Source organism: Etheostoma spectabile, chromosome 7, assembly GCF_008692095.1.
Source record: "Etheostoma spectabile isolate EspeVRDwgs_2016 chromosome 7, UIUC_Espe_1.0, whole genome shotgun sequence".
NCBI lineage: Eukaryota > Metazoa > Chordata > Actinopteri > Perciformes > Percidae > Etheostoma > Etheostoma spectabile.
In genome coordinates this window covers 1,934,927-1,958,719 of record NC_045739.1, presented here as the reverse complement: position 1 = coordinate 1,958,719, position 23,793 = coordinate 1,934,927, and the positions used below count along the sequence as shown (strand labels likewise).

The 23,793-nt window shown below is 41.5% G+C and overlaps 1 protein-coding gene and 2 long non-coding RNA genes across 4 annotated transcripts; all 3 read left to right on the top strand.

Moving 5' to 3' along the window:
- Window positions 1-8,093: 8,093 nt before the first annotated feature.
- Window positions 8,094-8,511, top strand: LOC116692180 (uncharacterized). The gene is made up of 2 exons (XR_004332644.1): window positions 8,094-8,229; window positions 8,443-8,511. It is a non-coding gene; the product is annotated as an uncharacterized LOC116692180 (long non-coding RNA).
- A 1,194-nt stretch (window positions 8,512-9,705) lies between these two features.
- Window positions 9,706-13,020, top strand: LOC116692167 (E3 ubiquitin-protein ligase Topors). The gene is made up of 2 exons (XM_032520257.1): window positions 9,706-9,859; window positions 11,977-13,020. The coding sequence occupies exon 2, from the start codon at window positions 11,986-11,988 to the stop codon at window positions 12,580-12,582; it is 597 nt and encodes a 198-aa protein (XP_032376148.1). The 5' UTR covers window positions 9,706-9,859; window positions 11,977-11,985; the 3' UTR covers window positions 12,583-13,020.
- Window positions 11,096-22,833, top strand: LOC116692184 (uncharacterized). 2 transcript variants are annotated; one of them, XR_004332650.1, is made up of 4 exons: window positions 11,096-11,292; window positions 14,196-14,205; window positions 15,021-15,026; window positions 21,730-21,742. It is a non-coding gene; the product is annotated as an uncharacterized LOC116692184 (long non-coding RNA). The 2 variants fall into 2 exon arrangements; XR_004332651.1 differs by lacking the exons at window positions 14,196-14,205; window positions 15,021-15,026; window positions 21,730-21,742 and adding an exon at window positions 22,821-22,833.
- Window positions 22,834-23,793: the final 960 nt, after the last annotated feature.

The window sequence follows — 23,793 nt, the reverse complement described above, 5'->3', positions numbered from 1 at the left end:
TTTTTTTAAAAACAAATGAAGGTTTTTTTTCCAGTTAAACCCAGGAATTTGGTTCCCTGTCTAATCTGATTTTTAGATCCCTTTTTTTTAAACCCTTTTTAACAACCCATTTTCAATTTTATCCAATCCCAAACCCCAAAAACCCCCATTTGTTACCTTTGGGAAAACGGGCCCCCGGTTTCTCTTTAAAGGTTTCAATCCCGGCCCCCATTCCCTGGCTTTCTTCTCTCCAAAGTTTCTGTCTGTCTGCCACCACGTTCCCCTTTAACCCGTGTCACTCTGTCTCTCCCACACAATCCCTCCCCTGTCCTTTGTCCCCCCGCTCTCTTTCTGTCCCCCTATCTTGGGGTTTTTTGCCTCCCCCTTACGTTGTCCGTTCCCCTGTGGGGTCCCCCCTTTCCTGGGGCCCTTTTTCTCGGGGTTTTTTTTTTTTGGGGGGTTTTTGGGGGGGTCCCCTTTCTTTTCCCCGTGTCTGTCCTGCTCTCTGGGTTTTCCCGTCCCTTTTTTTGTTTTTTGGGGGTGGGTACTCTCCTTTTTCCCCTCCTTTTTCCTGGGCCTCTAGGCTCTCTGGTTTTTTCCCTTCCCTTGGCCGGCTTTTTCCCGCCTTTGGGCGGGCTTTTCTCTTTTGTTCCCTTTTTTTTCCCCCCCCTATTCCCCAAATTGTCCCCCGTCGTCTGTCTCTGTGGGTTTTTTGTGTCCTCTGTTGGGTTTTCTGTGCCCTCTCCTTTTTGTCTCTCTCTCCCCCTTTCTGTTTATGGGCTTTTTGTCTCTCCCTTCCTTCTGTTTGGGGGTGATCTCTCCCTGTCGGTCCTGCTCTCTGTGTCTTTTCCCCTCTGTCCCTTTGGATCCCTGTGTCTGTCTATCTGTATTGTCCTCTGTGTCTCTCTTTCTCTTTGTTCTGTTTGTTGTCTGCCTCTCTCACTGTTTCTCTTTCTAAGTGTGTCTCTCTGTATCTCCCACGTTCTACCTTTCCTCCTGCGTCCTCTGGTCTCTGTCTTGTCTCCTCTTTCGTTTTCCTCGCCTCCTTCATCTGCCTGTCTCTTCCGTTTCGCCTCTCTCGTCCCCTCCTTCGTCTCCTTCTCCTGTTTCCTCCTTCCTAGTCCCTCTCTTGCTCCCTCGTTCCTTCCAGTCTCCCTGTCTCCTTCCCAGTCCCTCTCTCGCTCCCTCACTCGTTCCCTTCCTTGTTCCCTGTTCTGGCTCCCCTTTGTCTTTGTCCCCTGTGCTTCCTGTTTGCCTCTGTCCCTAGTGCCTTTTGCCCCCTGGTTTTCCCGTCCCTCAGTCCCCTCTTTCCCGGTGTCTTCCGCCCTCTCTGGGTTGCTTTTTGCTCTCTTGTGGGTTTTTGTTTGGTTTTGACATCTGGGATCTGTCTTTAGGGGGGTACTGTTGTGGTTTGGGGTTTTTGTTTGGGTTCATTTTCCCCTTTTCTTTGGCCTCCTTGTGTTTTTGTCTTTGTTTTCTCTCTGGTCTTGTTGCTGGTCCTGTCTTGTGTTTCCCTGTACCTGTTTGTTCTACTTCCTGTTTTATTTTTTGACAGTTTGGTTTCCTGTCTTGTTTTGTCTTGTCTAGCTTTGCTTGTTTGTCTGATTGTCCAGCCCCGCCCTAATGTGATTCACCTGATGTCTCACCTGTTCCTCATTACATCATTACCTCTTGAATTTAACCCCTGTGTTTTCTTTGTCCTTTGTCAGATCCTTCTGCCTGTCATGCAGTCGCCCCGTGAGATTGTCTTCTTCGCCGTACCCTTGTGAGTTATCAGTTTGCTGTCACCCTTTTTTTCTGTCTGTTTGTCCTGCTAGCTGGCGGTGTTACGTCCCGTCAGCGCTGCCAGCCTGCCTTATCCTGCCTTATCCTGCCTGTTCCCTGGATATTCTCTGTGGGCTTCCCCGTGAATTCCCCGTCAGTCCCCCGTGAGTTTCCCTCCGGTTTTGGACCCCTGCTTCCCCCTGTGCTGGGTCTTATTTATGTTTGGACTTTGCCCTTTGCTGATTTCTGTTGAACTGTTGTGAATAAACCCTTTATGAATCAGCATATTTCTGCCTCCTCGTCTCTGCGTTTGGATCCTCCTTCCTGTCCTGTAACACAGGTTAATAGCAGGTGTTTCTACAAAATAGATAAGCGACAAGACTTTTGTCAGGGACTATATATATATATATATATATATATATATATATATTTAAGAATAATTAATTAGTGCCACAATGGGAAATTTACACTGTTGTTATGACACACATTACACACACACATGCTCAGTATTAAATGGAGAGATGTCAGAGTGGGGGGGGCTGCCCATGGAAAGGCGCTCCGAGCAGTTGGGGATTCTGTGCCTTGCTCAAGACCACCATGGCAGTGCCCAAGAAGTGAACTGGCATCTCTCCAGCTAACAGTTCACCGCTACACTTTGGTCCTATGTGGTCTTGAACCAGAGACCCTCCGAAACACACCAAAAAAACAGGATTATCCTGATCCCATCAGAAGGGTGGATAAAGTTGTGATTTTTTTTAATTAAACCGGCTAAAGATCAAATTGTGCTTACCCAACTGCAGCAGCAAACGGTGCAGCTGGAGATACATCTCCTAAAGGCAGAGATGGAAAGCGCTGGTATCTGTCCTGTAAATGGTTTTTGACAATTGGATAATGTTTTTGTTTTCTTATCTCACATTATAACAAAACAAGGAATGTAAAATGTTTCTGTTCATTACAAATATTCTGTTTCTTAAAATTAAAACAGACTATTTGTGGCCACTTGTATTTTGCCTACCTGTTGTTCTTGGCTAAGCCAGTAGGCTACACTGTTGGTTTCATTTAAGACTCTTGTAAACAGGATCTAATAATCTGGAAATTTGATATTTGGATCACAGTGATCCAGTCCTATGTTCCTTTAAAAAAACTGGCAAAAAGAAAGATGGATCCGGTGATCCTGAAGTGCAAAACGTGGGATATCAAAATCCAGATCAATTTGATCCACATTACATTTTTTGGACTGGGCCCTGGATATAAAATCACTTCACACATTTTTTCCTATAAGACACTTAATGTGAAATTATGTGATAATTAACTTAGGACCACTTAAGTCATGGTCTAAAACATGTTTTGTGAGGTCACAGTGGCATTGACCTATGACCACCAAATTATGTTCAATTCTTCCATGAGTCTAAATGGACGTGAATGGGATAAAGGAATGGACTGATGAAAGTGCAGAAAACCCCAAAACATAATGCCTCCAGTCATGCTGTTGCAGGTATAACAACAAAGTTAGTCCGCTGTGTTGTGTGCCGCTGTTTCGATGTTCTTAACCTACATATATTAGCTACATACTTTACTTAATTTATCAATATCAAGTTTTTGTTAGTGTTCTGACTCAGTTTCTTGTGCATTTTGGTAATGATGAATGCATGGTGGAATAATGCCAGTTTTGCAAATACAATTTCCAAGCAAAGTAAGAAGGACACGGCATTAATGTGACTCTGCTCTTTAGTACCAAGTTACAGCAAGAGTATAATAAGGACATTGCAACTGGCCTTAAATAGACTTTTACCAAACAGCGACTGCAAAGTCTGACACATAAAGAAGAATAAAAAGTACAAAGTGTCATCTTTACATTCTAAGACAGATTCAACAGTGTGTGTGTGTGTGGTGTGTGTTGTTCTGATTTCCTTCATGCCCATTTAGTTGATACTAATTAGTTTAATTGACAAGGCAGGGAACAACCAATGCCATTAATTACACCCCAGCAAAGACATGTCCTACATCACACCCATTAATCAGAAGAAATGACCATTCCAGAGAATGGTTTAAACTGCTTTTCACCTGCTAAATATTCAAAGCCCTTTGATGTGTGCCAATACATGAGGCTGGCTAGGGAAATAAAAAATGAGAGAGAGACACAATGAGACACAATAAACAATGATTAGATCGCAACATTAAGTTCTGCATATAAATGTGGTTAGACAGTTAAAACCTAGTGCAACTCTTTGATACTTTTATCCATGGAGTAGCAACACATACTCAGTGTATTCACTTAATACTATTTTCTAACTCATCACTGTGCTTCCTTGGCTCCTCAGCAATACATCCACCATGACTAAAAGCATTACGTGTATGTTTTGGCAAAATGTAGGGTATCACTAAATTGACAGGCTTGCTTGTGTGTGTGTGTGTGTGTGTGTCGTAAGAAACACATTTTTGTAGAACATGAATGTGTCACGGTGAGGTTGACCTTTAATCTTCTGTATATAAATTGTCATCACAAGTATAAGAAGCTTTATGCAAAATTATGTCAGAATTAACGTAGAAACACCTGAGTCATGGTCAAAAACATGTTTAGTGAGTTCCCAGTGGCATTGACCTATGACCACTAAAATGTATCCCCTTCATCCATGAGTCCAACTGGACGTTTGTGCCAAATTGGAAGTCAATCATTCAAGGTGTTCTTGAGCTATCACGTTCACGAGAATGGGATGGACGGATGGACAGATGGACGAGTGGACTGATGGATGGATGTGCAGAAAACCCCAAAACATAATGCCTCCAGTCACGCTGCTGTAATAAAAACAAAGTTAGGCCGCTGTGTTGTGTGCCGCTGTTTTGATGTTCTTAACCCTCATGTTGTCCTCGGGTCAAATTGACCCGTTTTCCTATATCAATGTTCTTTATAATTACCCAAAATAACATAATTGATTCCACACAACGCTCTTTGGCAAGTACAAATCTCTACTTCCATTAACTATTGGGGTGGCCTATTCAATTTTAAAGCATTTGAAAAACACAAGTTTAAGTGTTTTTGAAATAGTATTGAGTAAAAATTGACATATTCCAGTCTGTGATTATCCATTAACATCCATTCCTTTAATTTTAGTCTAAATAATTACTAATATCTACTTTTATAACTCAAACATTTGGTATAATTTCCTATAAATGAGGTTTATTGACCATAAATTCCAAAAATAACTGTAAAACTAAAGTTCATAAGATGTTACGTAGGGTAAACGTCACAAAAGGTGACAAACATTGGAAAAAGGGACAAAAACGTAAGAAAAAGATAAAAGCATCATCAAAAGTGTTGATTTTCAATTTTGACGGGAAGACAACACTAGGGTTAACCCACATACATTAGCTACATACTTTGCTTAATTTGCATCAAGTTTTTGTAAGTGGTCTGACTCAATCGCTAGTACACATCAGTAATGATGACTGCAGGGTTCTCAGTCCCCGAAGAAAACCTTCAACAGACAGAAATTTAAACATGGTGGTATCATGTTATTTTTGCAAAATACAATTTGAAATCAAAGTAACAAGGACATGGCATGAGGTGACTCTGGTTCTTTGTACCAAGTTACATTAAGACTATAATTAGGACATTAATTAGAACAATTGCATGCAACAATGTAGCAATTACCCCTCCCTAGATAATTGCCACATGCCGTCAGCTCACTGTAATTAACCACTTCTTACATATGATAATGTTTAACCCTTGTGTCGTCTTCTCGTCAACCATGGAAAAAAAAACCATTTTGGTCACTTTTTTTCAACATTATCGCTTTCCCCCCCCCCCACATTTTTGTCACTTTTTCGTTTTTTGTTGTTTTTTCCAAAGTTTTTTGATATTTTTAATGTTGACATTTTCAGCGCTTATTTCGATTTTTTTTAACTGAAAACGGGTCAATTTGACCTAAGGACAACATGAGGGTTAAAAAGTATTTGTTGATTGAAGGAATTCTATTAGCGACAGGCCAAGAACTAGTGGAAGATGGAGTACTTATCCACACCCTGTTTCCAGTTCCCTCAGCGGTCTCCCCAATGTAAACTGCTCAGCCACACATCCACCAGACATCCACCAGACATCCACCAGACATCCATCAGACATCCATCAGACATCCATCAGACATTATACGCTTCTTCCACCACTACATTTGTAAGAATCCCTTTTACTCTGATTTTGACAAACTGCATTTTATTTGATTTCTTTGTTATTGCTATGTTTATTGTTATATCCTACCTGCTTTTTCTTTATATTTTGCTGTAGCTTTCTAATGTTATTATTATTATTATCATTTGTGGTCCCAATAATGTACATGTGATCATTTTCAGTCATACATTTTTTTTGCATGGTGCAAGGATTTATTAATCAAACTTGATTGATTATAATCATACAGTCACCAACCTGTTCAGTCAAATCCCTCCTGATGTGAGCGCCATCTCCGTTCTGCTCCCTATACCTTTGATATTGTTTTAAATTACATTTGATCTAAATTCTGATCACTAATTTTTTCCCTTTTTAATTACATTTGTATATTTAGAGTTTTGATTTTGTTCTTTAATGATTACAGGTGCTGTTTAATCACTGATTGAATCTTTACCCACCATCCTGATAAAGGTAAGTGAAAATATCATTGGTGCTGTAAAACAGTATAATTTCTCAAGCAGCAGCTTGGGTCTGACTATGTGATGCTACAGTTGCGTTTTCGTGCCAATATTATTACTTTACTTTAAAATGATTTGGGTAAAGCAGATACTTAAACTATGCTGAGGAATAACTTATACTCTTAAAAACAATGCAAGTTGAAACACTAGTTTTTTAAAAAACACAATAATCTGCAAACCAACAGCTGTGTATAACACTGAATGTTTATCTAGTGACCACAACTGATGTTAAGTTGCGTGGGGACTACATCAGTACCTACCACGATTGAAATGACAAACCACATACAGCTGTGATGTAGTGTATGAAATAATAGTTCCAATATAATAACCACAACTAGTAAGTTTTCAGTGGCACTGATAGAACACCATCAGAATTGAATGCTACTTTCTACACCACTTTGCAACAGTGAAAACTATGCAGGTGCCCACTGGACAAGTTATTGTAATGCATTTTTCTCACTTACCTCCAGTGGTATCTAGCCATGCATATAGTTTTGGTTTTGTTTATCAATTTTTTAACCCAATAATTAACCAAATAATAAACAGTCGGTCACTTTGAAGGTCTCTGTTTGATCATCGCCAGCTTGGGTAAGTTCATAACATGCTTTAAACATAATAAATAGCACTAGCAGATAAATGAAGGTGGACAGTCATGTAAACAGGGCCACTCATTTTTCAGCCTCCGACAAAATTTTCTGGTTCTTGGTAACCAAAATTCAAAACTTCATATCTTATCCTGTCATGTGGTGGTTGTTCTTAGTGTGAATTCATATTAATGTAATCACCTCTACAGTCTCTAGGAACCTCAGGATGCTGCAAATGTTGTGTCGCTATGAAAATGGCTGGTGGGTTTGAAACAAAATAATAATATATTGAATTAATCAAATTTGAACATGTCTGTCAGTGGCTTGTTGATCTTTCCATTGTTAGTTAGTTTCCTATCCTGGGCTGGCACACATTCATATGGTTTGATAAAGGACTTATTGGACTCTAACTCATCATTGCACTTACAATAATGTGCGTAGGTGTCCTCAATTTAGTTCATCCTGTACTACGTCTCATCTCTAGTTTATCCAGTCCAGCATCCACCGTGTGTGTTTGTGTGTGTGCCCCCGCTGCAGAGAGCCGACAGGATTGGAACAGTAACCGCTTTCAGCGACTTTACAGTGAAAAATCATTACAGCGTACATTGACGTTAAACTGTATACAGGTTGGCAGGATGGTCTGGAATGTTTTGCGCCGTCTTTCACTGTAAGTTTTATTGGTAAACAAGTTAAACACGTCTTGTCTTCAGAGGAGAAACAAGGAAATGAATTTGCACATCATGTACATGTAACATCAAACCGTTCTCACTGCCGCCTGGTCATTGGCTCTCAGAGTCACATACTGATACAAAGTCTGGAAGGAGGGACTGCTGGGATTGGGTGAAGTCGAGGGAAACTCCGGTTATTGGTCAACTTTGCCCAAGGGTTGCGGTGATTGTTTAAAATTGCGTGTTGCACCAAAGTCACGGTGATTGGTTGAATTTGTGTGAATTGGCACAATCGCGTCACCCTGGAGGCAGTGCCTCTTCTTATCTTATTAACTTTGCAGATTGAAAATGTATGCTCTTTCTGTATAGAATCAAACAGGGTTAAAGAACAGTTAACACTATATGACTCTCTGATCTGATTCCTTCCTTCCTGGCCTCACAGATACAGCTGCAGTGCCACCAAACTTCTGTAATGGAAAGAGCAATGGGCAATACACCAACCCTGCTGACCCAAATTCTTTTTACAATTGTTGGGAAGGAAGAACCTACCTCCAAAAGTGCCAAATTAATCTGGTCTTTAACCAACAATGCAGCTGCTGTGACTATGATGTAACTCAGTTTACCACTAAACTGCGAACTACAAAACGTACAACTCAAACCACTGCAAATACACCAAACTTCTGTAAGGGAAAGATCAGTGGGCTATACCCCAACCCTGCTAACCCACGTTCTTTTTACAATTGTGCTAATGGATTCGGCTACCCCCAAAGCTGCCCATCAAATCTGGTCTTTAACCCAAAATGCAGCTGCTGTGGCTATGATATAACTCAGTTTACGACTAAAGTAAAAACTACAAAACGTTTAACTCTCGCCACTGCAAATACACCAAACTTCTGTAAGGGAAAGATCAGTGGGCTGTACCCCAACCCTGCTAACCCACGTTCTTTTTACAATTGTGCTAATGGAATCGGCTACCCCCAATCCTGCCCATCAAATCTGGTCTTTAACCCAAAATGTAGCTGTTGTGACTATCCCGGAACCAATCCAACTGATAACTTCTGTAAAGTAAAGAGCAATGGGCAATACACTTACCCTGATGACCAAAATTCTTTTTACAATTGTTGGGATGGAAGAACCTACATCCAAAAGTGCCAAAATGATCTGGTCTTTAACCAACAATGCAGCTGCTGTGACTATCCCGAAAAAAACACTCCACCACCTGTTGATAACTACTGTGATTGAAAGAAAGGAAACTTCCCCTACGCTGGTGACAAACAAGCTTCGTACACGTGATAGAGGCACCACAATAAATACCTTTCACATTTGGTCTTCAGGTGGCGGCAATACATATTCATATTAACACAAAGGAGACATTGTCAAAGCTGTTATATATTTTCTTTGGATTTTTCACTTTTGAGTTATAAGTCTAAGTGTAAATACATACTACAAAAATGAATAAATTGATAAAAATGAAATGAGCAATCAATAAAATTCTATAAGTATGTATTTGTCAAACATTTCTTGACGTCAGAGCCACCTACTGTATTATAAGATGAACTTCTCTGCAATGTAAAAAAAATAATATTCACCTGTCGTGAGACTTTGTTTTCAGTTGAGTAAGGGTATATTTATATTTATATAGTCTATGTTCTGTGCTGCATTTCTCCACAACGTGTCCCAATGCACCGAACAGCAGATGTTGTTGTCTCTACAAGTGATTTACTACGGTGGCCCTGAAGGTCACCAAACGAAAGCATTTCAAAAAACACAACAGAAAAATCTAAAAACCTAAAGAAAATGTTGGTGTGACCCGAGCCGGAGAAGGTAGGTACGTATTGGACGATGACTCCTTGTTGCTCAAGTTCACGGAAGTTCAGTTTGGGACAAGTTGGAAGGGTTTTATGCAAGGTTTTATGAAATCACATTGGCCAGTGGAGAGAAACTGGTGGAACACACACACACACTCTCACACACAGAGACACACACACAGAGAAAGAGATACACACACAGAGACAGAGACACACAGACACATACACACTCCAGAGACGTGGTTATTTTTTTCCCTCCTTGCGAGCCGTGTAGATTTGGTTGAGACGAGATCCTTGGAAGACACACCTTGGGCATCGGAGAATGTCGTGTTGACACAGAAGCTCCGCAGAAGTCACACAGCTCCCCCATAAAGTAAAGGTAAAGTTCACTTATTACATATTTCCTTATCCTTACTCCAGCAGATGTAGCCTATGCATGAAGTTGTGTGGGTAGTGTTGTATTTTAAAAAGTTGGAAAACAGGGTATTTCTGTTGATGTATGCTGCAGTCGGGTTGGGAAGATATGATTTAATGATTCAATGGTGTAGACTCCATATCAAGCTGTTTAATTATCATCCTTTGTCTCAGTGAAGAGTAGATGAAGACGGCCCTTTTTCTCCTTCCCCCTCTACTCCTCTGACTCTAAAAAGTTGATCAGGTCAAGTCTGGCATTTAACATATAGAAAGAAGCATTTTGCTTCACAATAAGAATTAACCTTCTGTCACCAACCCCCTGGTGTCTTAGATTAGGCTAAGACAATAGAATGTTGATTAACTGTATTTTTGTAAGAATTTCTCATTTACATGATAGAACCTTTTGATCTGTGTACAAAAATGACCCCAAAGACGCAGAGTTTAGATCCCTGTCCTTCTCATTGGACAGCGAAGAAGCCAACAATACATGTCAACATGTTACCATGCCAACAACGTGACCAACACAATGGGTTTAAATACACCAGGTGAAAAAGAACCGCACCCAGGTGCAGGGAATATGTGAGTGGTATTTGGGCTGTTCAATGTGTCTCTGAAGAGGGAACATGTCGAATACAGTCCACTGTCAGCTGCAGTGTTGTTTTCATATCATCTTCATCACGCTGTTTCATTAAACCTTTTTGTTAATTCTCAATTGGAACTCTCTCTCCTTCCTCATCAAATCCCAAAACACTTGATAGTTTTTTCAAACAGAAGGTTGTCCTAGTGAATGGGCTGTAAGCTTAGGCTAATGCGGTAAACTTAACATGCATCCTCCGGTCAAAGACGCAGGTCAGGTATCATGTCAGACTCCAACCTGTATAAAACTAATTACGCTGGAGAGATGATCAAATGCCTTGCTATATAAAAACTGCCCAACAAATCTTGTTTTTAACCCAAAATGCAGCTGCTGTGACTATCCTGTGACCAATCCAACTGATATAACTTTTGTAAAGGAAAGCGTAGCCTCGCTATATATAACTATGAACTTTGCTAATGAACTGAGTATGAACATCAAATAAAATCATCAATGTATTAGTGAGAAAAAGTAAAACTACTAAAAAATAAACAAGCCAGACGGAGCGGCGTCACTCTACTATTATAGTCCTTTTTCACGGCAGACATGTTGACATGTCCATAGTAGGAAAAGCACAGGTGTATTCACAACCATTAATGATGGCTGCATTCCACTTAGGAGAGGCCCTGGTGTTGAGCACGCGGACTAATGGAAATAGCTCACTGGGACACTTGATGGAACTGAGCCATCGTTAAGGTTATTAATTTCAGCTGTCCTTTTCCTGCTATGACAAGTCAAAATGTCTGATGTGAAAAAGGTTAATTGTGGTTTCTTTTCGCTTTGTTTCTTCTTGTCTTTAAGCTTTTTGAGTGTTATCTATATATTATCTGCTCAAGCTTTTCCAACCTTACAGGAACAAATATGGAGATAATAACCATCCCAAAGGATGTGAAATTATGTTTTTATTATTGTGGTTTGTCTTTTCTATTTTGTTTCTTCTGGAAGTGTCAAAATGTTACAAGGCACCAAAAACGGTGAAAGAAATCCCCAAAAAGTAAATTTAAAAAGTCTATTTTTATCAACGTCATCCAGACTTTAATGGTTTTTTTTTTTTTTACATTTGACCCTTCTTTAAATTAGTTTAAGGTTTTTGACATGTTTGAAATTTTTTAACAGTCTTTTAAATTTTTTACATTTGTGTTTTATATTTTCTTTTTTTTCTTGAAATTATTTTTTTGTATTTAGGTAGAAATAAAAAAGCTCATTGGTCAAAAATCTGAATCGTGACACCACTTCGGAAAATAGCAGAAAAAATGCAACGAAAACATCAGAAATAGCAAAAATGTGGGGAGTGGGGTGTAAAAAACGGAGAAAAAAAAGAGTCAACCCATCTTTTGTCGATTTAAGCAGTCTTGGTTTAAAAAAAAAAAAAACTACAAAAATAGTGCAAAAATGTTGGGAAAAGTCATTAGCTTAAAATCTTGTTTTGTGTGATTCTTTCCGTCCAGGACAACGTGATGCAGACAGGAAGCTGCCATGGCCTGGCGACGTGGGACGATGAGACCCCCGGCCCGTCCTACACCACCGCTGGTGTTGCGTCGGCGTGCCCACTGGCCAGCGAGCCCGGAGACAAGGACCAGTGTCTGATCGTTGGCTACAAAAAGCCGCTGCTCAGCGACGGCACCGGAGAGGAGGACGACTGTCGGTTCGTTGGCTACAAAAAGCCACTGCTCAGCAACAGCACCGGCGAGAGCGGAGACGAGGACCAGTGTCTTATAGTCGGCTACAAAAAGCCGCTTCTCAGCAACAGCACCGGAGACGAGGACCAGTGTCTTATCGTCTACTACAAAAAGCCGTTGCTCAGCAACGGCACCGGAGACGAGGACCAGTGTCTTATCGTCGACTACAAAAAGCCGTTGCTCAACAACATCACCGGCGGGAGCGGAGACGAGGACGAGTGTCTGATCGTCGGCTACAAGAAGCCGATCGCCATGCGGACGCCAGAATTTGTTCAGCTTTCCTCTGACAGCGAGGAGGAGGAACTTCCTCCGCTCGCCTCCCTTCCCACTCCCTTCCTGTCCAATGAAAACCATGTCTCTCCAGATGTGTATTGATGTTAAATGATTGTGATAAACTGAATGTGAATATGTGAAAAGTTCAATTAAAAGGGGAAAAAGGGGAAAATTAGGTTAGTGAGTGATGGATTTTTACCTCTTGCTAGAGCCTACATCCACTGGTGTGACAGCCATTTCCACCAGTGTGACGCTGATTTCATGTCACACTGTAGGAAAGTGCTGTCACACCAGTAGACGTTTTCAAGATCAAGCCCAGTTTGCGGCCTAGCTATATGAGAGACCGTCTTCAAACCTGACTAACAGTGTTAAGGTTTACATTATTTTCGATAGTCAATCAATATAAATTGATGAAAATTTTCAGTGGGAAAATTGCATTCTAATAATGATCTTCTGTTTTCGTCTCTCTTTATGGTTGGTTCTCACATGCTGAAATGAAAAAGGAAGCTTGAATCTTTTGTGTTACTTTTGTTTTCCGTTCATGACTAGATAAGGTACAAGGTCTCCGTAAACTATCTCTCCCTGCACATTCTTTCACTCCTTGGCAGTTGAGATAAAGGGGATTGGTAACCTTGGGCTAATTGGTGTGAAGGGGGGGGGAAGAAGCAGGGTGGCACCAGACTGTCTAATGTGTTTAGATTGTCTGTCAGAAATGCTGAGTCATGTTAACAAAGGGGTGCTGTTAGACTCTGGGATGTATATTAGGCAATTTTTTCTTCAACCTTGTTGAAGACTTTTCCAAATTGTGCTACTGTGCTGTGTGACATAGTTATTCCAATACCTGCATATTTATTCACTTATGCACTTATGGAACCATTGTATATATCCTGCACTTACTGCTATTGCACTTCTGGTTAGACCCAAACTGCATTTCGTTGCCTTGTACCTGTACATGTGTAATGACAATAAAGTTGAATCTAATCTAATGAATAAAATACAAAGACCAAACTCAGTTTCAGTTCTCAACTCTCTTATTTTTGTTTTACTCTCAAAAACACTCTGCTGCAACAGGTTTCTTCCAACAATCTGGCGTTGTCGGCAGCATTGGTTGGAGGCAGGGAGAGGACTCCTTAGGTCGCTGAGGACTTGCTATCCAGGGATCAAAAGATCGCCTCATACCTCGCTTAAAAAGCATTTAGAGAGAGAGGATCAGAACCACAGAGGACTCTTGCTGATTCGACACCGATCCAATGATCAAGGAAGCAATTTCAGGGGTAAGGTCAAAACTAAATGAATTCATTAGAAAGTGATTTGAATTGGCTAATGAATATTCCAGAAACAATTGAATGACAAAGATTATAAAAAGGAGAAATTATTATCATTATTGTTGGTACTACTAAAACAAGTAGCCTACTGAAGTTGGGAACTGAGTGAGTAGATGCCTTTTGGGGTTTTTGTATAACAGTTACCGTAATTCCTCAAATAAAAGCTGTAGCCTTTATTTGCCTGAACTGCAGAAGGTACCGGCTGTTCCAGTTCCAGTGGACAGAGAGCTTTTTAAGAAACAAGTTTTTAAGAAACATAGTCAAAAATATCCCCATATACCATAGATGTATATACCGACATACCAAATATCTACGACCATATACAACAACAACCAGAAGGGCGACAGAGTAATTTGGATCAGCAATAATCAAACACCACCACTTTGTCAGTTTGAACCCTGTAAATGTACCGGGTATTTAATTCAAATACAGGTACTACAGTAGGGAAGAGCCGGGATGATTGAAACGCGGGACGGATGAAACATTCCAGTTTTCTCCGAGTGTGATGATGATAGACAGACTTCCTTAGGTCAACACATAGAGCATAATAACCTCCTCAGATCAGTCAAATATCTCCCTGTTATTTCCTTTTATCGCGGAGTTACAGCCGATAAACCAGTTTTGATGGTCAAAAGTAAACTTCAATAGCGGTTACATTTTTTTGATTATTAATGAGTGTTTTTAATTTAAAGGTTTGACTACATGCTTATTCAGTAGAGCATTTAGTGTTCTTCACAATCCCAGACTTTCATATTTCATGCTTGTTTACATGAGAAGCAAAACAGGCTGTAATGGCATATTTCTATGTCGGGATGGTTGAAACAGCTGTTTCAACTGTCCCCGACCTGGCTGGTACTCCATGGATTTTAAGTAAATATTATATATTATATAATAAATATATAACAAATATTCAATTTCAATTCAATTTTATTTATAGTATCAATTCATAACAAGAGTTATCTCAAGACACTTTAAGATAGAGTAGGTCTAGACCACACTCCAGAATTTACAAGGACCCAACAGTTGTAGTAGTTTCCTCCAGAGCAAGCAACAGTGCGATGGCGAGGAAAAACTTCCTTTAAGGCAGAAACCTCGGACAGACCCAGGCTCTTGGTAGGCGGCGTCTGACGGGCCGGTTGGGGTTAGTGGAAATAACAAAAATAGAAAAAAATAGTAGTTTGTAGCAGTTCTTTGTAGTAGTTCTTGGCATAGCAGGGCACTGTGCGGCATTACAAGGCACAGCAGGACGTAGCTGGGCACTGCAGAGTGTAGCAGATGAACCTGGCACCGCAGAACGTGTAGCGGGACCATGGAGACAGCTGCTACCATGATTTTGGAGCATCCCTGATCCGAGGGAACATGCTGGGGAAAAAAGAACATAAGGACTCCAGGGAATGACTCCCCAGAGCTAGGTTAGTAACACGCATTTCTGGGACATGGATGCACATAAATGAAAAGATAGGAAGATAGAGGAGAGAGGAACTCAGTGTATCAAAGGATGTCCCCAGCTGTCTAAAACTATTACAGCAAAACCAAGAGAGACAGGGTAAAGAGAGGAGCCTGGTCGGGCTAGAACTCTCCCCAACCGGATCGGGCTGTATGTCAAGTCTCCCTTTAGTTTTATTATATGCTTGATTATATGATAGATAAATCTGACAACTATGACGAGAAGCAGGTGGGGCGGGTTAGGCGGACGCTGCGACTCCTCACTCCCTAACAATATTCAATTCTATGCCCTAACTATAAGCTTTATCAAAGCATAACCAAGAGAGACAGGGTAAAGAGAGGAGCCTGGTCAGGCTAGAACTCTCCCCAACCGGATCGGGCTGTATGCCAAGTCTCCCTTTAGTCTATTATATGCTTGATTATATGATAGATAAATCAGACAACTATGACGAGAAGCAGGTGGGCCGGGTTAGGCGGACGCTGCAACTCCTCACTCCCTAACAATATTCAATTTGATGCCCTAACAATAAGCTTTATCAAAGAGGAAAGTCTTAAGCCTACTCTTAAATATGGAGACGGTGTCTGCCTCCCGAACCCCAACTGGAACCTGGTTCCGCAGTATCTGTTTTTATACAATTATTTATGGAGGTGAGACATGGAAAAGCTGTTTTAGAAAATATAACTGATCCCACCAGGTAGGGGGAGTCGGTTTTTCCACATTATCTTATAATAATAATAATACATTTTATTTATAATGCCCTTTACATTTCAATTGAAATCTCAAATTGCTACAGTAGCAAGGAGTTAAAAACAGTTTCAAGAATATAACAAAATCAACAAGCAATAATAAAACACCATGAGACTAAAATTAAAACAATGACTGTTAAAAGGCCTTTTGAAATAAGAATGTCTTTAGGCCCTTCTTAAAAATCTCCACAGTTTGTGGGGCCCTTAGGGTCTTTGGGAGGGCGTTCCAAAGCCGTGGGGCGACTGCCTGGAAGGCCCTGTCTCCCATAGTAGACAGTTTAGTCCTAGGTTGGTGCAGGTAGTAGGTGGAGATGGAGGAGCGGAGATTACGTGAGGTGGTGTGTGGGTGAAAAGTTCACTGAGGTACAGTGCCTTGCGAAAGTATTCGACCCCCTTGAACTTTTCAACCTTTTGACACATTTCAGGCTTCAAACATAAAGATATACATTTTTTATTTTTTGTGAAGAATCACCAACAAGTGGGACACAATTATGAAGTGGAACAAAATCTATTGGATATTTTAAACTTTTTTAGCAAATAAAAAACTGAAACGTGGTACGTGCAAAATTATTCGGCCCCTTGCGTTAATACTTTGTAGAGCCACCTTTTGCTGCGATTACAGCTGCAAGTCGCTTGGGGTATGTCTCTATCAGTTTTGCACATCGAGAGACTGAATTCTTGCCCATTCTTCCTTGCAAAACAGCTTGAGCTCAGTGAGGTTGGATGGAGAGCGTTTGTGAACAGCAGTTTTCAGTTCTTTCCACAGATTCTCATTGGATTCAGGTCTGGACTTTGACTGGCCATTCTAACACCTGGATACGTTTATTTGTGAACCATTCCTTTGTAGATTTGCTGGATGTTTGGGATCATGTCTTGTTGGAAGATAAATCTCCGTCCCAGTTTCAGGTCTTTGCAGACTCCAACAGGTTTTTCCAGAATGGTCCTGTATTTGGCTGCATCCATCTTCCCCTCAATTTTAACCATCTTCCCTGTCCCTGCGGGAAAAAAAGCAGGCCCAAACCGTGATGCTGCCACCACCATGTTTGACAGTGGGGATGGTGTGTTGAGGGTGATGAGCTGTGTTGCCTTTTACGCCAAACATATCGTTTGCATTGTGCCAAAAAGTTTTGATTTTGGTTTCATCTGACCCGAGCACCTTCTTCCACATGTTTGGTGTGTCTCCCAGGTGGCTTGTGGCAAACTTTAGACGAGACTTTTTATGGATATCTTTGAGAAATGGCTTTCTTTTTTGCCCTCTTCATGAAGGCCAGATTTGTGCAGTGTACGACTGATTGTTGTCCTATGGACAGACTTTCCCCCCTCAGCTGTAGTTCTCTGCAGTTCATCCAGAGTGATCATAGACCTCTTGGCTGCATCTCGATCAGTCTTCTCCTTGTCTGAGCTGAAAATTTACAGGGACGGCCAGGTCTTGGTAGATTTTCAGTGGTCTGATACTCCTTCCGTTTCAAAATGATCGCTTGCACAGTGCTCCTTGGGGTGTTTAAAGCTTGGGAATCTTTTGTATCCAAATTCGGCTTTAAACTTCTCCACACCATATCTGGGACTGCCTGGTGTGTTCCTTGGTCTTCATGATGCTCTCTACGCTTTTCAACAGAACCCTGAGACTATCACAGAGCAGGTGCATTTACAGAGACTTGATCACACACAGGTGGATTCTATTTATCACCATCATCATTTAGGACAACATTGGATCATTCAGAGATCCCGCGGACTTCTGGAAATGAGTTTGCTACACTGAAAGTAAAGGGCCGAAGTAATTTTGCACGCACCACTTTTCAGTTTTTATTTGCAAAAAAAGTTTAAAATATCTTATAGATTTCGTTCCACTTCACAATGTGTCCCACTTGTTGGTGATTCTTCACCAAAAATAAAAATGTTATATCTTTATGTTTGAAGCCGAAATGTGTCAAAAGGTTGAAAAGTCAAGGGGGCCTAATACTTTCGCAAGGCACTGTAGGTAGGGGCAGATCCATGTATGCATTGGTGGGTCAGGAGACAGATTTTGTAGTGAATTCTGTGTTTAATGGGCAGCCAGTGGAGGGATTTCAGGACCGGAGTGATGTGATCATATTTGCGCCTCCTCGTCAGGACCCTGGCAGCGCAATTCTGAATATGCTGGAGTTTTAGCAGGCTCCTGCCAGGGATCCCGATAAGGAGGGCATTACAGTAGTCCAACCTGGAGGAGACAAAGGCATGGATCCACTTCTCAGCATCTGGTTGGGAGAGGGAGGGACGGAGTTTGGCAATGTTTTTGAGGTGGAGGAAGGAGACCTTACAGAGGTGGCGGATGTGGGTGTCAAATGTAAGATTTGAGTCAAGTCTGACTCCAAGGTTTGTAACAGAGGTAGACAGGGCGATGTGATGATCAAAAATGGGTATACTGCTGAGGGAGGAGGACTGGGTTTGGTGTGGGGTACCGATCAGGATGGCTTCGGTTTTGCTACTATTTAATTGGAGTCCATTTTTATGTATGTATGTATGCGTAACAGTGGAATGAAACTTTGTGTTCATGGATAATTTGACCGAGGGGTAGTAAGTAGATGGTGAAAAGGGTTGGAGCGAGGACGGACCCTTGTGGCACTCCACAGTTGACTGTGTGGGGTGATGATTGGGACTGTCCTAGAGCCACATACTCCGTCCTGCCTGAGGTAGGACTGGAACCAGCTTAATGTGGTCCCAGAAAGTCCTACTACAGACTGGAGACGGTGAAACAAGATGTTGTGATCCACGGTGTCAAAGGCGGCCAACAGGTCCAGTAGGAGGAGGAGAGATGGTGAGCCTTAGTCTGCAGTCATAAGTAGGTCATTCACGACACGGACCAGGGTTGTCTCAGTGCTGTGTGCTGCTCGAAAACCGGACTGAAATTTTTCATAAATGTTATGGCTGTGAAGGTGATTGTGGAGTTGGGCTACAACAACTTTTTCCAGGACTATCTTATGGAGACTGACGGGCTGTGGGGCGTTATTTGGATGTCCAGTGGTATAACCCATGTAAAAACCTAGTGAAACAACAATTTCCTCAATATAAATGGAAAAACGTACTGTTCTAGCTATGAAAATGGCAGTATCATCCACAGTGCATGATATTTCAATAACCGCTTCATACGCGCTTCAGGATGACGGCAATTAGTTGTTAACAGACTTTCACAAAGACATATAGCCTTGCAACAATCTATTTAAAATAACACCTTTTGGAAGTACCATCCATGATATTTAGTAAAATATTAAGGTTGTGGGAAGTTTATATGGATTAAACTGTTTGTTTCATTTGTCCCCCCATGCTGTTTCATTCGTCCAGTCCAGGAAGGACAGATGAAACATTATGCACGTCCAACTTTTGCGGTAATAATTCCTGAATGTTTTTGTTCAAAGTTATAAATGCAACTGTATTTGAGAGATGACACGTGTAGGTTGCTAGTGACAAAATTATATCTTTCAGTGTGACACAACGGCTTTGTAAATTCCGTTTAATTAAAAAGTTTTTCAACTGTCCCGGCTCTCCCCTACAGCTGGTAGATTACAATAAGATCTTACAGTAGTTACACCAGTATCCAACATAACAGATGGTAGCTAGCTAGCTTTGTTTCTAGCTCCATGCTAACTCTTTTCCTCCCACATCCAGCTAGCTAGCTTTATTTCTTGCTCCAGGCTAACTCCTTTCCTCCTCTTCCAGCTAGCTAGCTTTGTTTCTAGCTCCAGGCTAACTCTTTTCCTCCCCTCTCCAGCTAGCTAGCTTTTTTTCTAGCTCCAGGCTAAGGCTGAATCTCATTTCTCTATCTTACCCCTACCCCTTACCCCTTACCCCAGGTTTTGCGCAGTCACGCGAGACCTAGTGCTGTCCCAATACTCTTTTTGAACGAGAAGTAAGGGGTGTATGGTAAGGTGACCAGATATCTCAGACAAAATCTGGGGACATTTTCAGCTCAGAAGCGTATATACCTCCAAAACACCTCATGCTTTTATTTTTGTAAAACTTAAAACAGGGCCACCAGACCTACAGCTGTTCTCATTAGGGGCTGTAATTTTAACATGATAAAATACGGCTTTCTAAAACATCTCTGAGCTCTGAGCAGCACTGGCTCTGGCTGACTTGAGGCTGCGGGGGGAGGGGGAGCGACTATCAGCTACGTTTGGTCAATGTTTTCTTTCTTTTATTCCAATAACAGGTCTGTCAGTCACAGTGAAAACCGGGGACATTTCCGGGGACAGATCCAGCCGGGGACAGGTCACCAAAACCGGTATGTCCACGGAAAACGGGGACATCTGGTCACCCTAGTCACTACTATAGTGTATGGCCCTTGGAACCATAGACAGTGAATAAAAACATTTCACCAAAAAACAGACATTGTGCAACAGGCAACAATGGCTGCCGCATTGACCAGAGAGACCCATAAATGTAAGTATTTTCGGCTTAAATAATTGATTTAAAATTACGACAGTCTTGTTTTGTGGTCTATACAGTCCTGTGCATCTAGCTATACTTGCAACCATGTTCTTAATTGAAATTTTTAAAAAATGCTAGATTGCTATGCTAACACTAATCGTTAACCGCTGACATTAACGTTGATTTGCACAACAGTCCCGCATTTCTCTGCCTTAAATGGACTGTATATATCGAATGGACTGTATATATACAGTATATATACAGTCTATGCAATGTATACAGTCATATATTTCATATAAATATTTTAATATATATAATAACTACAGCTGTAGTTAATTTTGTGTCTTTTAAGTTTGTGGTCTTTTTTAGTTTTACACATTTGAGTGACTTTTTATGGGTGTGACATGTGAGTTATGGTTCTAATAGTTGATAATGGTTCTGTAATATAATATATTTTATGTAATGTTTTTGCCTGTTATGTTTAATTTATTGGGCAATAAAGACAGATTTTTGCTAACAAAATGTTTCAATGACATTCAAAACGGTGATAACTAAAACAACACACCATGTGTTTGTGTACACATGTGTAATGCAATCAGACCTTAGTACTACACAGATAACATCTGCCTCTGCCCCACCAAAGTGAACATAAAATAAGTAGAAAATATACAAATATATAAATGCATATGACACTGTTGTCAAACCCCACTCAATTGACATAGACAGGGACGGCATCTTGGAAGTTTGTGATCAATACTGTATGGTGATGTCACCAAGTGGTGTCCCATTTCCTGGGGGGATGTTTTCACCCCTAGCCCTCACCACTTGGTTTCAAGGGCCAAGCGGTAGGGGTAAGGCCAAGGGGTAGAGGTAAGATGGAGAAATGGGATTCAGCCTAAATTTGGTATTGATGTTGCAAAAAATAACGAGAACTCCAGTGAAATTATTCTAAACTTGTTAGTGAGGACTAGATTGTGTCTTTTAAAACAGAGACGGAGACAACTTCTCTCTGTTGATGCTTTATCACAATTAGTACAAACACGGGTGTGGGTAGCTCTGCTCTGGCTGTGTGTTTGTGTGTAGTTCTGCAAAGAAATAAAAAACATTGTAAAAGCTACCTTACACATTGCATAGAAATCATATATGTTAGTAAATAATAACAATAAACCCAATAATCATTACCTTATCTGAATGCAGTGTAACTACTTTAGCAAATAATGCACTTAAAATGCAAACGTGTGCAGGGGCGCTCAACAATCGGCATATGAATCAACAGCCAGGTGTAACCTAGGTAACAAGTGAAGAACACAAACAACTAAATAACTAGCTAACTTTAAATGTGCCAGAACTAAAAAACAATAAAATGAACTGACAACATATTGTAAGTTATAAGACTTACAGTTCTCAAGGACGCACACACACAATCTCAACCGATTATCCTCTTAACAGCTAGTCTCTTTTTCTTTTCTCTCACTTTTTTCTGCGTGTGGCGTGCGTGCCCGCTCGCGGTGTGAGGCGCGTGTCCGCGCTATTCTCCGATATGCACTCATAATCACACCTGATAGACGACCTTTTGTACAAAACTAAAGTAACGAGTACATTTTGGAAAATGTTAGAAAATAAATAAATAGTAAAGTAAGGTAAGGTAAAAATTACTGAAAAATGTACTTGAGTACAGTGACGAATTTTTTTACTTTCGTTACTTCCAATCTCTGCTGGTGATCCTTGTCAGCGTTTAACCATACAAGTTTTGTCTTCTTGTGTTCCATGTACTCACTTTTCTGTTTTCATCCCTGCAGTTCCATCCTGTCTTCCTTATCTCCAATCAGCTGGCTTCAAACCCCGGTCCTCCTCCCACGCGTCTTGCTTCCATCAGCCTACTTCTCCGCTCCTCTTGTCCATGTCTCCTACTCGGCTCCTGGTCTCCAGACACCCTCACGTCCCGAGTTTCCCCCCCCAAACCTCCGGTCCTCCGCTTCCCTGTTCTTGGCGTCCATCTTCCCACTTCCAATCCCTAATTCCTGTTTTCCCAATAAATCTTATCATTATTGAGCCGTGCGCTTGTGTCCGTCTGTGCTACCGTAACAAACAGGGCTCTTACATATATCAAGATTTGTTTTCAAGTCCGACATTGTAACATTGTAACAAGTTATTGACACTGCACAGATCGATCCCACACAAAATGGATGAGCTACAAATACACACAGAACTGCTGCGTTATGATTTTCACAAAGCCTGGCTGAACATACTTATCAATAACAGCTAGCTAGCTCTAGCAGCTAACCAGGCAAGCAAGCTACCCACCGGCAAGAACCAGACAGGGTAGGTGAATTAAACAATGTCTGACACATCTTGATGTTACGTAAGGGCCCTGTCCATGTTGTACAGACATAATAATTGCATTGTGTGTCTGTTAAGAGGCACAAAGACACTCTAAAAGTTGCCCTGTTAACTGCCGTTTTAGCTCAGTGGAAGCTTGTACACGTAGCTGCAGCTACTCTGTGTTGCCTGCACCAATTCAGGTCGGGGGGTTTTCAATCAAAAGTAGTTTCATATGTCAAAAGTGGATTCTGTACCGTTAACATAAGTGCATGTGTATTGCTGTGAGTGCTTTTTTAAATTGACTTATGGCATGTGTTTTTAGAGTTTTAACGTTTGCATGTTTTATTCTGCTTGCCGTTTGTTTGTGTTTTATTGCATGTACTGTTTTATTGCATGAACTATTGTGGATACACCATTTTGACAAGACTGGAGCTCCTCCCCCTTTAACTCTCAGACCTAACTAACGAGCTCAATGCAGGACAGGTGTGAGCCCCTAAGCTTAATGGGAAGCAGGTGTAGTAGGGTGACTTACCAGTGAAAAGGAGGAAAAGGAACGCAACAGGGGAGAAAAGAAGATGTGAAGCTGGGGAGCAGGGGGAACTCGGGAGGACCAAGCAGCGGGAGCAGCGGAGCAGGGGAGCAGCGGGAGCAGCGGGAGCAGCGGGAGCAGCGGGAGCAGCGGGAGCAGCGGCAGCTGACGCGCTGGGCCGGCTCATGCATCAACAAAGCTCTGGCCTTGCCCAGGCTGAGGTGGCGGGGCGATGCCGAGAACAGAGCAAGGGAACCGGGGGCCAAGCTCAACGACTCGCCAAAAGACCAGCCGTGTGTAGGCAGAGATGAAAGCAGCCCTTTCCTCAAACGACAGGAAAGTGTGAGGTTTGACAGGGCTGCAGAGTTCCTTGCTGCCTGTGCCAGCGGGGACACGGAGGAGGCCCAGGTAATGCTTAAGGAGGCCAAAGAAACCAAAATGATAAATGAAAGAAGAGGGAACGCTGAGGAGCAGAGTAAGGCAGAGCAGAGCAGAGGAGAGACCGACTGACACGGAGGACAGTGGAAGCCAAGACGAGCT